Here is a 16,268-nt window from a genome sequence, read left to right as displayed (position 1 = left end):
GCTTGTAAGACAATGCCTGTTCAGCCTTATACTATGGATGATTGTTTAAGATATAGGGCCTGTGCTGGAACTTTGCATTGGCCCACAGAGTCATGTAAGGTCTATTTAGCCGGGGGAGGGGCCAGTCATACTGTACACATGTGTGACCAAAAAAAAAGACTGGTCAATTTCGGGGTCAAACATAGGTTTTTTTTTATTCCCTCTCTCTCCTTCCCCCTCCCTCTCTCTACCACCTCTCTCTCTCCCATCATTCCTTCCCTCTCTCCACTCAGGGTATAAGAGTACCATTATTAAATACATAACAAATATATGTATAATTATGTTCTTAAAATAAAATAATTCAACTCTGAATGTGACAAAAAGCAAAAAAATACAAAATTAATGAAGAGAAAGACATTTGTAATATTTTCACTATTTATCACAGAGATATAGTACATGAAATATATATATTTGCTATTTGTTAGATAATCTTCCATTTTCTTACTTACAGTTGGTACTAATACATTTATCAGGGTAGTATAATATGGAAAAGAAAAGAAGGCAAGTGGTACGTGTTCTGTTGAAAAGCTCCAGAAATGCATCTCATCAAGTACAGTCACATTTAATTCAGGGTTAGGAATGAGAAAATATCAAAAGGCAATTATCAAATTACCAATTGTCAGATTACTAATGAAGTATACCTCAATGTGATGCATGTCAAGTTGTACATAAACCAATTATGGCACAATTGGATGGAATAATAAATTATTGAATATCACAATATATATCATTATACACAATATGCTAATAGAAAAGTTGAAAGTCAAAAGGAGAAATGCAAGATTTGGAAGAGTGTTTGAAGGACTTCACCTCATTTAGTCCAATATACATTCAAGATATATATTTACTTGGTATGCACATACAGATATGAGACTATAATATACAGAATGTGAAACACAATGTACAAATTTCCTCTTGTCCAACTAAACTGAAAAAAAATAAAAATAATTTCTACAAATGTCCAGAAAATGTGGTTTCAGCTTGTAATTCCTTGACCTGCATTACCATACATGTTGTGTTGCAGTCTGTTCAAATTTCCCCAAATAATAAGTTCTTGATCATTATTTCCTCAAAACAAAAGCTTACCTAGACAGCAATGTTCTACAACCATATGGTGCATGCCATTTGGTAACTGCTCTATTTAAAGAAAACTAACATTGCATCTCAGATAATAAAATGAGAAAATCAAACCTTTTCACATTTCATCTGTGTATTAATGTCTTTTGAAGAACATTATTTCCATCAAAATCTATGAGCCAACTTCAACATATACTTGTTTTCAAACTTATACAAACAAAAATATCATACCGGATAGAGACTGGAATAATGTTCATTTCATCATAAGGCTGCACACTGTACATTCTCTGATAAAAATTAATTTTCATTTGAAGTATCAAGGTGCTTGTTTTTGCATATTCTTCTTTCGGTCACAAAGAAGTAGAGATAAGTGGAAGATTATGTTGAAGCAGAGAGATGAGGTCAGTCTTCTAAGACACAATGGTGATTTACTTCTTCTTCTTTCCTTTCTTTCCCTTCTTTCCTTTCTTTCCTTTCTTGCCCTTCTTTCCCTTGTCATCATCATCACCACCTTCAGCAGCTTTAGCCCTCTTCTTTCCCAAGGGAGTCTTGGCATACCATGTCTATAGGTAAAATCATGAATAAGGTTATTAGGGATAAGCGGCAGAGACATTAAAGTACTATTTAACGATAATTTAATAGTTTATTCCTCAATAAAGTCAATTGCATCTGAAGGTTTATACATCTTGATCTAACACTATTTGATCTTATTTTCAGATGTCCTTTCTCCATTGGGCTTAACCAATTTGGTCCATATGTTTCCTTTTGTCTAACAGGCTAAACATCACTTAGCTGATTATCACTAGGTCTTATTACTAGTCGGTATTATTATCATTTTGTGTTAATTAGCCAGGGTGAGAATTAATCCAAGTATATCAAATAAATGGGGTTAGCCAAATTGGATGAATTGGACCTTAGACAACAACAAAAATTGGACGAAATGGTAATGAATGTTCACCTTTTTCATAACCTGATCATTTTGGATCCCTAGAAATATTGTTGCTTGGCAGAATTAAAAAAAAGGATGAGTTCACATCTCTTCCTTTTTTCTAAATTGAATTGAAATGAATTGAATTTATTGGCATCTGTAATGCAGTATTTCATTTTTTCTAATCAAGGAAAACAGTAGTTACTTATATTAATTTTTCCTTAATATGAAACACAGATATTACAAATGAAACCCTTTTAAAATATGAAGGAACAATCTACTTTTTTGCATGAATTTCTATAAGCTTCCATATTAATAAAATTTTGTTAAATATATAAGCCTCTAAATGTAATACTACCATGTTCAAGACTTCTGTCTACACCCACCTTAAATGCCTCTTCTTCCTCCTTGTAGATAGGTTCAAGACGGGCCAATGCCGGGATGAACTCTGACCCCACCAGAGGTCGCTTAGCAAGCTGAGCTACCCGTCTTTCCGTCAGGACCTGCTGGCATGCTGTCATAATGTGTTTCTGGGTGTAGCCATCGGTCACCTTGGCCAGGGAGCTCATGTCAATCTGTGGGTTCAGGATCCCATTGTTCTTGATGATCAGAGATCTCCATAGTACTGCAATGGTGGGATAGGAAATTTGGCCATGTGTTAATAAGTTGTCCTGTTTGTTGATTTTTTTTATGCATGACTTCATTCATAATTCAAAGATTTTCTCAGTCATAACATTTCCTAGTTAAAAGTAAGTAGCAGTAGTAAATACCTTTAGTGAACTTTCACTTCTTGTCAATGTAATCTTAAAGTTGATGGATTACTATGTGTAGATGATTTTACAATAGGTAAATAAGTGAACTAGATATGTATGTGAAAGACAAAGAACAAAGAGTTGGGTGTTGGCTCATCTTCAAATTTTAAATATCATATCACTTTGTCATTTCTATGACTATATAAAATTCAATCACAATTTTCAGTTCAGCAATGTGTCAAATGTTATCAAATAAAGCTTGCCACAACCAAAGCTTTCATTCACTTGTGAATATATATTGATTGACTCACAATGCCTGGATGCATAGTCAGGTCTTGGGATGAGGATAACTCTTTGGAACGATCCAACCAGTCCCTTCATCTCGCATTCAAATGGTGCCCTTGATGTTCCTACCAACACAACACGATCTTCAGGCTTTAAAAGCTTCATCATCTTGGGAAGTTCCTTCTTCAGACGCTTGGGATCAGTCTGCAAGTGAAATGAACAAAATCATGATGAACAATATTATTCCGTCTATAATAAAGTTATTATTTTAGAAATCCAGGGGCCCATTTCATAAAGCTGTTTGTAAGTTACTAATGACTTTACGCACGACTGGTGACAATTTCTTGTGCTAAATGATATCCCTATGTAACTGATTTAGTGCCTAAGAACAGGTTCCAGTCGTGCATAAAGTTGTGCATAACTTTAGGAACAGCTTTATGAAACACCACCCTGGGCACCATTTCATGACCATTGAAAAGCTGAAAAATTGTCATTCATTGACATTTTTTTGGTTTGTAACATATTAGCAATGATTATTATTACCCTGAGAATTTTTCAGGATTGACAACCTAATGAAATGGAGCCAAAGTGTCTTTAAAATTTAGAATTTGAATTAAGTTCCTCCAAACTGCCTGAGTATGTCTTCAATTCATACATAACTTAAGTTTTTTTTTAACTGTTTTCTCCCTCAAAGGGTTACAGCTTCTACATCAACACTTCATAGCCAAAACTCACAAAGGAGGTCTAACCCTGAGTCTAGGTTTGTTTTCATTCATCCACACACTGAAAATTATCCAATTACATACTTTCTGTATGTGCGAACATGGGCTTATTTCAGTGAGCTTGAAAAATAAATAAATAAATGGACTATAGCACCCCCTCCAGGTAGTTTAAACCCACTTTGTAAAGTAAAGTAAAAAAAATTGTTTCTGTCAATGTCAAAATCAATTTGAAACCGGGGAACCGATCAAACCTTTTCCCCCAATTCACATCACCAAGCTTTTATCAATTGAAATTATTCATATATTCATATCTATCCTGTAGTTAGATCAATCGTAAGTTTACTCAACAGCATTATCATCATCCTCTGAGAACTCACCTTGTCAGTCTTAGGCACCTTCTTAAGGAATGTCCTTTCTGCATCACCAATCATGATGACAGATGGCTGTAGGAGTCGGCCAACCTTCAACACCATATGCATCAGCATAGCAAGGCCAGACTTGCCAGGGTACTTGCCAGCGATGTTGGTGGCAGTCAAATCAAAGAGGTTGGCACCTGTTTCGGTACAGATGGCATTGACCAGACTGCGTTTGCCGGTACCTCGTGGTCCGGCCAGAAGGATGGATTTGATGTGTGGGGCCTTCTCATGAACAGCTTGTGATCCTACAAGTAGAATAAATCATTTGGTCAATTGATAACAATTGTGCATATTTAGAAAAACTATTTAACAACACAAAACAATTCCAAGATAAGTAGCTACAATGCTCATTGCTTTACTAATGCTTGGATATAGCCCAGAATATTAACAAGTTAAGTAATTAAAGCAGCATAGGTAAAGAAACTGGGTAAAATTTCTAACATAACATTGCAAGAATGTATTAACACCTAATTTCTAACAAAACATTGCAAGAATATACTTGAAAAGTGATACTTCGAAATACATCAACTTTTTTTCATTGGAATTTCCAATGAATTTCCTTTTAATTATTATGCATCACAGTCAAAACAGATCATGATAATTAAGAGTGTTTATTTCTATTAAGAATTAAAATGTTTGACATGTAAAATAGAGAATCAACCCTTTCTTTCTTCTTTCTTCTAATTTTTCCACAAAATAATCTATAGGAGGAAGAGACATTACAAGAACATGTTGAAACATTTTCCAGCAGACTCCTGCCTCTCATAAACACTTGTAATATGCCTCATCAAGTATTCACTCCATGTTATACACTACAAATTTATTTTTGTTTACCTAGAGGTAAGACACCATACAAGGCTACCAGCTGTCTAACATCAGAGAGTGAAGGCATAGGTTCAATGTTAGCCTGTCTAAGGGTAGTACCCAGATAGCTGTACTCGCCGATGTACTCCTGGAGAGGGAATTTAGGGCATCGGATGATGATTCCTTCTTTCACCAACTCCTCGTAGAGGTCCTCAATAGTTCTAGAAATATAAGATGAAATTTAATGCATAAAAACATAGCACAAATGTTTGAGATACTTTATGACCAAGAGGAATAAACCATTCTCAAAAATGCTCCAGTTAGATATTCCTTGATGCATCTTCTGCCATTTGACTGTCACTTTACAGTTTCTGATTTTTTTTCAGTTATAAGAAAAGTTTTGACCTGGAACTTTACACAAGTATACTTATTAATTCTAAAAACCTTACTTTTCATATACTATCCAAAGTGAATAAGGGATACATTTAAAGATTCCCAGCTGAATTGCTTCAATCAATCCAAATATAGTCAGGAAAACAATATCTTTCAAAGGTTTTTGACCAAAATTAAGAATTCAAATTCAAATTGCTACAATTACAAGAATGATATCTAATTTCTATCAACCAGAGCGAAACAAGGAATGAATAATCTCTTCAGTTAAAATTTATTAAATTCTTATCAGCACATAAGTGGTTTGATTCCTTACCTATCAGGGGTAAGATCCTTTTCTTTCTTGCCCTTCTTCCCTTTCTTTCCACTCTTCTTTCCGCTCTTCTTCTTCTTCTTTTTCTTTCCACTCTTCTTTCCACTTTTGCCCTTCTTGCCTTTCTTTCCCTTGCCCTTGTCTCTGTCAACAGCCTAAAACAAAATGAAAAGTGAAAACAAATTAAGAATTTTGCACTATTAATGTTTTCCCATACAACCATGCAAATCTATTCAAATGTTTGATATAAATAAAATGCTCTTCTGATTTATGAACTATAAATCATGCAATGGTCGGTTTACATTTTAAATCATTTTCACAATAATCAATGATAAATAGTTAAATAAATCATAGGTTGCAAGGCATTATTAGGTATATGAATTCTTGTTGCACATTCTAAGACTCTTTGTGATCTATGTAACATTTTTTTTGCAGAATATTCAATATGAATATTAATACAGAGAAATACAAATTTCTGATTGTCTTTGGGCATTCATCTCTCAAAATAAATAAATAACCGTGCCATCATATATATAAATTTCTAATCTAACATCACAATGTGGAGCATCTCATAATATTTGTTTTTACATGTGCAGGCCATCTTTAATCCTAAATACTGATTCACTCACTAGTATACAACAACATCATTTACAAAAGCTACAATTTGTGATGTAACAGACTAATGAATTATTAAAAGTTACAAATTAAGAAATTGAAAAAAAAATCTGGTTGGAATTGAAATCCAATGAAATTTACTAGGTAGAAAATATGTGCAAAGAAAATAGAAAACTGATCAAAGAACAAATGTGAAATCATATGACAGACACTGTAGAAAATCTATCAGTAATGGTAGAAAGTAACACAACTGAATATTTAGATTTTTGGGGAAAATGGAAATACAATGGGTGGGGGACCTTTTGTATGAAACATACTTGGATTATATGTGGCGATTATAAGAAAGGAAATCGTAGTATTGATTCTGATTCACAATATACATCACAAACACAGATATACATTGTTAGTCATTGTAACATACTCTGATTTGATTGGCTTTTGCCAAGACCTATAGGATTAAGAAAGGGTTTATTCATTAACATGTATTGGGAATAAGTACATATGTTAGGCCTCTTAATTGTATGTGGTTTAAATGTTTTATAAATTGAATGAATATTAAAGCTGAAACATATTCATTCATCAGGGAATAAGTTTGCTTAACAAAGTTGATTAGCATTTTTTGTCATAAGAGAAAAGTTCTCAAATACGTTCTGTAAAGTCCAATGTAAAGCTAGACAAAAAAACTTTTTGTGTAACAGTCTTTAAAGATTTGGCGCAAGAAAATTATTCCCTGTAAATTTCACAAAATTAGAAAAAAACATGTTATTACAAAAAACAATTTGACATTGATATTAGATAGATTTCAATTAAGAAATAAAATGAAAACATATGAAAATATACTATCCATTTACGAGAAAACGACTGATTATAATTTAGCTGAACAAAGTAAAAGAACAAAATAAGAAACTCAATCCAATTTATATAGATTTTAAAAAAAGTGTAAGTATAAACAATTTTTAAGAATTGCACCCCAAAAGATTTGTTTTAAGAAGATGTGGCTCAATTCAGTGTCTTACCTTATGATTACACCCTACCCTCCAAGTATCACTCATCAATGAGTGCAGGAATGAATTCACCCTTCAACATACCGGTAGTCATACAGTAATCTCATAATTTCAGATACCAAAAGTGAGCTCCTTCGTATAATAATCAACAAAAAATAATAAATGATAATTTCATTATTGCATCTGTATTTCAGCTGTAGTTCCTAGTCCTACTTAGACAATGATATGTACCATATATCTTACAATTCATATCCAAAAAATATCTTGCCCTCATTTCATTATTTATTTTCTACTACATTGAATCTTTAAAGAATAGATTCTTACCACTTTGAGATTTTTCAGTTCAGTTCTCATGAGTTCATCAACCTGGGTTCTTATTTCATTTTCAACCTCAATACGCTTTTCTTCCTTTATAAGTTCTGAGTCGTGTTTCTGACTGAAGTTAGATTCTTCATATCTCTCTCTCCATACACCTTTTGAATGCAAATCACAATAAATTACCACATTGAGTTTTTAAAATGATACTTAATAGAACTGTTACTAGTCATTGTATTTCATCAATAGGGGGAAATTGAAATAAAAATATTTTAATGAATCAAATTTTCATTTATCACTTAAAAATGTATCTTCATACAAGGAGTTTCATGTGAACAAACTTGGAAAACAATTGCCAAACAATCTGAACAAACTTGGAAAAACAATTACCCAAATAATCTGAAGCTTTTCACTGGTCAGATGAAAAGACCTTGTATCTCATATTTTAAGTAAAATCACCTTTTTTATTCTAAAGACAAGATATCTATCAAGGGAGATTGTTTCAGAATTATATCTCTCTATCACATAAAAAGAAAACCATTTTGCCATATCAAAGGGGGGCTATCCCACTGGATATAGTGTTTTGTCAGCTCTGAGGGTTTTTTTTCCTTCAATCTCCTAGGTCCTGCTGTATTAAAAAAAAACTATTATGGTAAATTTGCAAAAAACAGGCAGCTCACTGACAAATCAAAATCAAAACTGATTTTTTTTTTTTTGCTTTCAATTTATCTGATACCTAATCAAACTGTGGATACATCATTACTAATCTTACCTGTAAAATCTTTAGCAGCAGAATCAGTATCAGGAAGGAAGTTTGATGGCTGAAGTTTGAAGCCTTCTTCTTCTTCATCATCATCTCCACCTTTCCCTTTCTTTCCTTTCTTCCCTTTCTTGTCTTTCTTGTCTTTTTTCTTATCTTTCTTTGCACTTTTCTTTCCTTTCTTCTTCCCTTTGCCTTTATCATCCTCTTTACCAGCCAGTTCTGCTTCAATCTTTTAAAGAATAATCATAATCATGAAGCTTATTTCTATAACAATGCACAAATTTCAAATGTATTTAGTAATATTATGGATTATAAAATGTAAATTCTTGTGGCATAGACACAAAATTATTGTGTCACATCCCCTCTACCGCCTCTTAAAATGTGTGACATTACATATCTATGCTTATGCCTATATTGACATAACATCAACTACATCAGGATGTATACTTATTTTCACCCATTTGAGTTTTTGAAAATTGGATAGGGGACAAAACTTATAATCACTAATCCAATAAAACATATCATTAAAAAATGCCATTGCAAAGATTTACACAAAGTAAAAATGGTTTGTACAAGATCTACCTCTGCTGGATCTTTCTCTCTGAATATTGCAGCAGATCCTCCTTCATCTTCATCAGGATAATCAGGAAACTTGCCCGTAGCATCCCTGATAAGATAGAAAATTAAGAATATTATTATTATTATTTACTTCATCATCATTTAATTGTACTACTTTCATTTTTGCATTGTCAATAATCCAACTGTCATGGTTGCAATGAGTTAATAAATAAATAAATAAATAAAATCATTAATATCACAACTATTACTACTATTATTATCATTATTAATATAACCAATTTTATCATTGACTTCATTATTTTTTATGGTATTATCATCAACAATTATGATGATAATAATAATAAAGTAATATCTTGCATTTCCAAATGATGAATAACTGCATTATACAAACTGTGACTACCAAGGATACCAAAAGTTTAATTTGCAGAATTTGCTACATGTTGACTGAATCAACAAACCTTTCTCATCGTTACTGATATACCAGTTTATGAAATAAGCAACAGATGTATAAGAATGAAGAGGATATCTTACTGACCTGCATTCTATAAACCACTGTCTAATCTGGTCCTGCATGGTTTCTTTCATATCTGGACCTTCCACTTCCCGTAGCTTAGTCTGGATACTGACCAGACTCTGTTGATATTCCCTCTCATGATCAGATTGTGTAACACGACGAGCCTTCTCTGTGCGTTCTGCAAGAATCTGTGGTGTGTTCTTGGGATTGGTGGGGTCACGTGGTGGGATCTAATCAGAGAAATATCAAAGAATATTAGGTCTATATTAGTGGGAATTGCATGTTTTTCCATTGGATTATCTGATTGTTGTATCATTACCATGCATAATACCCATCTTACGGGAGATGTTGATCATTGCGGTAGTAGAAATCGCTAAAGGAGTTGATCTGCTGTCTCAAAATAAACCATCGACCGGCGATCGCAACGTCTGCGGCTTCTTATTGGTCGGTTGCGCCGACCAATCACAGCGTGGCGGTTCCGGCACCTTATGCTATAAAAGGCATGCGCAGCGGCGATTGTCCACATTGCCTGACGAAGACAAGCAAGTGCAGTAGAAAAGTCAAAATTAACAGTTTGCTTTATCGTGAGACAAAAGATCAACTCTTTTAGCAAATATCAATCTTTTATGCAATTTTGAAAGGAAAAAAACAACATGATTTTTAATATATCAAACATTGTACATCTTGTCAAATCAAAGTCATAATTAGCAAATTGAAAGTAGGCCTATACAACTCTTAAGCAATATAAAATAATTAATAAATATAATAACCTAAAGTACTTACACAAAAATTGGCTTACATATTGCAAAACGTATATCTACTTATTTGAAATATATTGATGTCTACTATACTTACCATACCAATAAATCTCATTTCTTCTTCTCTTTCTCTCTTGATCCTCTTTCTGACTGAATATCCTTTCCATGTCTGTAATGATAGATGGAAAATTAATGATATTCAAAGTGTAAATACATATTCACTTGTATCATTTACATATTTTGCAAAATATCAGTAAAGTCAATTTAACAGTGCAGAATTATAGGAGGCTCATTTTTTTCAGATGAACCATTCATCATAATCCTCTTCCATTAATGAACAATATGGAATAACATAAACCCTCATTAACACAATGTCTAATCAATGGCACTGTTCCATAAATCTATCCTTTCACATACATGTATTTATTTCCTTAAAGGGGAATCCAACCCAAATAAAAACTTGTTTTTATAAGAAAAAGAAAAATCAGACAAGTTGATAGGTGAAAGTTTGAACAATATTGGACAAACAACAAGAAAGTTATGAATTTTTAAAAGTTGTAAATATTGGTAATCACTATACCCATGGAGACTTCAAATTGGCCGCATATGGGATGTCATAGTGATGTAAGGCAAGGACTACTCTTCCATGTACTCCAATACATATTATGGCTAAAATGTCATTTTCCCCAAAAGTTCCATTTCAAATTATATTTTTCTTTCATGAGGACATAAAACAATATACTACCTGGATTATATTTAGATTACTGCCCCAGGGGAATGGGTACTTAGGAGAAAACCACAAATCCCTGATAATAAAGTACATGGCCTATGGGAAAGTTGTCCTTGCCCCTTGTCATAATTTACTTACCTAGTTGCCAATTTGAAATCTACATACTATTAGTGATCTCAATTTTAAAGCAGCTATAACTTTCTTATTGCTTGTCCGATTTCTTTCAAACTTTCACCATTCTGTTTAATTTATTTTTCTCCTTCCCAACACAACATTTTATGGCCAAGGCTGGATTCCCCTTTAACTCTTTATACTGTCACAATAGTAGCACCCATAGATTCACCACTGAATTCATTAGGAAAATTAAATTTGGAAAGCAAATAAGCAGGAAAATAAACTCCTATACAGAAAATAATCATTCTTTCCCTGGAATGATTATCTAATTGCTTTTTACCTTTTGGACCCTTACTGCGGCCAACTCAGTATCTAGAGTAGGAGCACCTCTGTTGGCTGCATTCCTTTCACGCTCTTCTTGAAGACGAATCTCTCTCATAAACTTAGCCCTGAGACGGCCCTGTCTAGCTCTCTCATGAATCTGGATGAGACGAATGGCTTCATCTGGAGACATCTTCACCTCCTCTGTCTTCTCCTCAGGAGGACCCATCTTGGCCAAGATCTGGCCTAAGAGTTTTTCACGATCCTGCAGCACCTTACCCCTCTCATTGATAAAATACTTTGGTATCGGAATCTCAATATCATTCTAAAAAACAATGAAAAAGGTGCCATATTGTTAGAATTAATAATTTTTTCCTCAAAAATTAAAAAAAATATATAAGTTTGCATGCTCTTCCTTGTGGATTCTGCTTATATGGAGTTTTCACTTCTCTGCGTCTTTTAAGCCATTTCATGCAGGTACATTACTAATAAGGGTACTTAAAATTCTTATATAATCATATAAAACTTCACCAAGAAAGTAACACTGAAATCTACTGCCATTAGATATATATTATCTATGTCAGTCCCAATTCTGCAAGATTAATGGATTATAAAGTAAGGTCTACATGTATTTGTTGATATATGTACTTGAACTGTTAAGACTTGATGATATGTACTTTATCCTCTAAAACCAGCATAACTAAATTATGATTTTAAAATAATGGATAACAAATCTTTGAAATATTTCAATTAAAAAGTATAAGCACTTACGGGTGTTAATTTAAGATCAGACAAGATGTCATCAAAGTAATGGAATTCAGAGAACTCGAGGAGGACCATCTCATTCTTGAGCTCAACCAACCGCCCCATCACACCATCAAGCATGCGACGAAGAACACGCCGCTTCTGGGGATGAACAATCTGGTCGTAGCATCCTTCAAGTCTTCGGAATATCTGGAGATATTTGAGGTAAAGAGTTGCGATGTTCTGGAATGCTGTGAGGCGATCTTTCTCAGGTTTGGGTGGCTCAGGTGGAATCTCTTGCTGAAGCAGGTCATTGAGGCTATCCTGTGCTTCTAGCCACTGCTTCTGGTAGTAGCTGAAACGGAGAATAGAGCAAATGTTCTTCAGATACAGACCATCATCATCACACTACATGAAGTCTCAACTTACTACAAATAAGCTAAATTCACTGATATTTGGTCTTGATTGAATTTACCTACATGTAATGGCACACATCACATCATATCAACAAGAAGATTCACCAATCTGGTAAAACTTTTTTTAAGGCATCTGATTAATTACAAGTGTCCTACAGTATGTAGGGCTGTTATCGTAAAGAAAATTCTCTGTCGATATATCGCTAAAAATATCTCACCGATATCGATAACTGTCAAGAGTAATAATAATCAACGCATTTTTCATGCAATATAGCGATGACACAATACTCGCTTAAAATCTGCATTCATATTATGAAAAGCATGCGTCTGTAATGTTGGCAAAGAACAAAAAGAAACAAGATGGCGACATAAACATCGCCCAAGTTTTCCCCGTCTTTTCATATTTTTCGTGTTTCTTTTTAATGAATTCTTGTTTAAAAATGAAATCAATATCGTAAAAATGTCGAAAATGAAGTTGTATCCCATTTACAATTACATGATGATTTAGAGCTAGATCTTTTAGAACGAAAATAGAAATCTTGGGGGCGAAAGTTTCAGTTTCTTTTGCGGTACAGGCACATAAATGGGATGCAATCCCTGGCTTCGCCTTCGTGGAGAGTAAGCATACATTACTCATTAGTAAATTATCTTTACTCTCTAGGAGCCTAGTGAGTGGTCCCAAAGACTCCAAATAATGCCAATGGTCGTTGCCAATGCCAAGGCAAGGGCAAAACAAGGCCCAAGCCCATGGCATCATCTAAAAAATAAAATTCTATTCATGCTAATGCTTAAATAAAACTTCAATTCCAAATAAATATTCTGACTTTTTTTTTTCTGTAAAAAAAACATTATTTACAGTCTATACCGTATTATATATATATCATCTAAGAATAGTATTCATATAGTATATGAATACAATTTTTTTAAAGTACCGATCCTTTGTAAATAATAAATTAAGAAGGGAACAGCGAGTGAATCAAAATCAGAATCAAAATCAATGAAAATTTCTAAGATAATACCAGTCTTCAAAAAAGGTGATAGTTCTTTAGCAAGTAATTACAGACCGATTTCATTGCTTACAAACTTATCTAAAATTCTTGAAAAATTGGTTCACATACGAACCATATGTTTTTTTAAAAAGCACAACATCCTATCCGATACTCAATTTGGTTTCCGGGAAAAGAGTAGCACTTCCCACGCAATACTTTCTTTGGTTCAAACAGTTGCCAAAGCTTATGACAAGTCTTCGAATACGATTGGTTTGTTTTTAGATTTTTCAAAAGCATTCGATACAGTTGATCATAACATTCTCCTTTATAAACTTTCTCATTATGGAATAAGAGGGGAACCACTAAAGTGGTTCAAGAATTATCTAACCGGGCGTTCACAGTTCGTTTCACTTGATTGTAATATTTCTGAACGTAAACCTGTCCTTTGTGGAGTTCCACAGGGCAGCATTCTTGGCCCACTTTTGTTCATTACTTATATAAATGATATTGATATGTCATCTAGATTGCTCCAATTTATACTTTTCGCTGATGACTCTAATATATTTCTGTCGCACCCCGACCCAGAGCAATTGACGCAAATATTCAATGACGAACTAAAAAATGTGTCTAATTGGATAACAGCTAACAAACTCTCTCTTAACCTAGAAAAAACTAGCTACATGCTATTTAGCAACAAGATTACGAGTGTACCAAAAGATGTAATTTTAAATGATATTGTCATTCAAAGAGTGCGATCTACTAAATTTTTGGGACTGATCATTGACGACAAACTTTCTTGGAAAGCACATATTGATAATATTTGTAAAATCATTGCACGCAACATCGGTGTCATTAGAAAATTAAGTTACTTCTTACCCCATTATATTTTGTTATCATTGTATTCAACGTTAATTTTACCTTACTTGAATTACGGAGTTGTTGCGTGGGGTAATGCAGCGAATTATCAAATTAATAGACTTTTTATTTTACAAAAAAGAGTGATTCGTATTATTAGTCATGCAGAATTCAGGGCACATACAAATATTCTGTTTTTGAGAAATAAAGTCTTGAAGATTAAAGATTTATATTCTTTTCAACTCGGACAGTTAATGTTCAAGTTTATCAATAAACAATTACCGTTACCTTTTAATAATATGTTTATAAAAAATGATACAATTCATAAACACTTCACTCGCCAGGCGAGTTCCTTTCATTTACCTCTGAATAGAACATCGTTTGCACAGAAGACATTTGTTTTTACTGGTCCAAAATTATGGAATTCTTTTTCAAAGGATATTATACAATGTAATTCAATACACAATTTCAAAGGAAAACTTAAAAAATATCTTCTGAATTCATATTAGATTATCGTTTTTTCCCAAAGTAATGTAATTCAGAACTTAATATGTAAATGTGTTTATTAATTTCTCTTTGTATATATGTTTAATCGTTTTATGATCTCTGTATACAGTGTATACTGAATCATTTATTTTTATTATTATTTAATTTTTTTTTTATTTTTTTTTATTCATTATATATATATATATATATTGTTTATTTCTTTATTTTATCTTATTTTTAATTCATAAAATTTACTTATAAAAGGGGGCCTTCACCCTACAAGCTCTGCTTTTTAGTTGGTCTCCTTCCCTTTCGATTTCATGGTATTATTGTATTATAAAAAAATGATTTAAATGTTATATTTTGTAAATATGTATATTGAACTATCATTGTAAATGTAAAAAGATTGAAAGAGAAATGAATTGAATTGAATACAGAATAAACAGTTTATGCCTACGGCTACGGCATCAATCATTCATGATCTTTGCAACACAACATAATTTTGAATACATGGGACATGCGATAAAACTTTCTCGCAGGCATCATTCTCTAGCTCGACTCGACTCCTTATAAAATCTCATAAAGAAATTCTGCTTACCTATGAGACATGATGCTCTTGCAATTAGACTGTCTCTTATTCAATAAATCATTGTTTTTTCATAAAATATTATTAGCTAAACAACTTTCCAGAAGTATTTCTCGCCTCTTCTGTCGTACAACTCACATCAAGTTTCGATATTTACATCGAATCACCAAGGAAACATCAAATAGCTCGCCGTATGATGGCGCTAGTCATCACAAACCAAGGCCCTAAAAAACGTGTAGTAGCCCGAATATTTGAATTAATTATTGTTTATTCAGGATTGTTATGTATTATCAAACTAATGGCTAATATTTCACATGCAGATAGACCAATGTTGGTAGAGTTGATGGAAGCTGTAAAGGGGAGTAACCACACCATACATTATGGCCACTGGTGTGCAGATGGGGGGGGGGGGGGGTCTGCCCCCTCCAAAATAAAATCCTCGACCAAAAAAAAAACAGAAAGGAAAGGGGAAATGTGGTATAATTTGTGAAATCAGATTTTTATTTTTAAAAAGGCACATATTTTTGCTCTCGAGCGACTTACAAAACATCCAACACATACACCACGTTGTGCCTCTCAGAAAACTGGGCTCATTACGCCATTGATGACGGTGTATAGAAACAAGCATCTACATGAAGAAAACTATATTTTAAGACATGGATAAATTACTTTACTGTAAAAAAATAACAAAATGAGAATGAGCAAGTGTCACCCTAAATTTCATGGAAAAACGCTGATTATCGTCATTTTGTG

The 16,268-nt window shown here is 33.2% G+C and overlaps 1 protein-coding gene across 1 annotated transcript; it reads right to left on the bottom strand.

The window, feature by feature from the left end:
- Positions 1-378: 378 nt before the first annotated feature.
- Positions 379-15,694, bottom strand: LOC129257321 (dynein regulatory complex protein 11-like). The gene is made up of 14 exons (XM_054895620.2): positions 15,528-15,694; positions 12,211-12,538; positions 11,459-11,764; positions 10,372-10,443; positions 9,538-9,746; positions 9,006-9,090; positions 8,433-8,652; positions 7,670-7,818; positions 5,730-5,881; positions 5,054-5,244; positions 4,181-4,464; positions 3,108-3,285; positions 2,431-2,669; positions 379-1,679 (listed from the first exon to the last, which is right to left on the bottom strand). The coding sequence occupies exons 1-14, from the start codon at positions 15,536-15,538 to the stop codon at positions 1,545-1,547; spliced, it is 2,559 nt and encodes an 852-aa protein (XP_054751595.2). The 5' UTR covers positions 15,539-15,694; the 3' UTR covers positions 379-1,544.
- Positions 15,695-16,268: the final 574 nt, after the last annotated feature.

The sequence above is a fragment of the Lytechinus pictus genome, chromosome 3 (assembly GCF_037042905.1).
Source record: "Lytechinus pictus isolate F3 Inbred chromosome 3, Lp3.0, whole genome shotgun sequence".
Lineage (NCBI taxonomy): Eukaryota > Metazoa > Echinodermata > Echinoidea > Temnopleuroida > Toxopneustidae > Lytechinus > Lytechinus pictus.
This window is presented reverse-complemented; position numbering and strand designations above follow the sequence as displayed.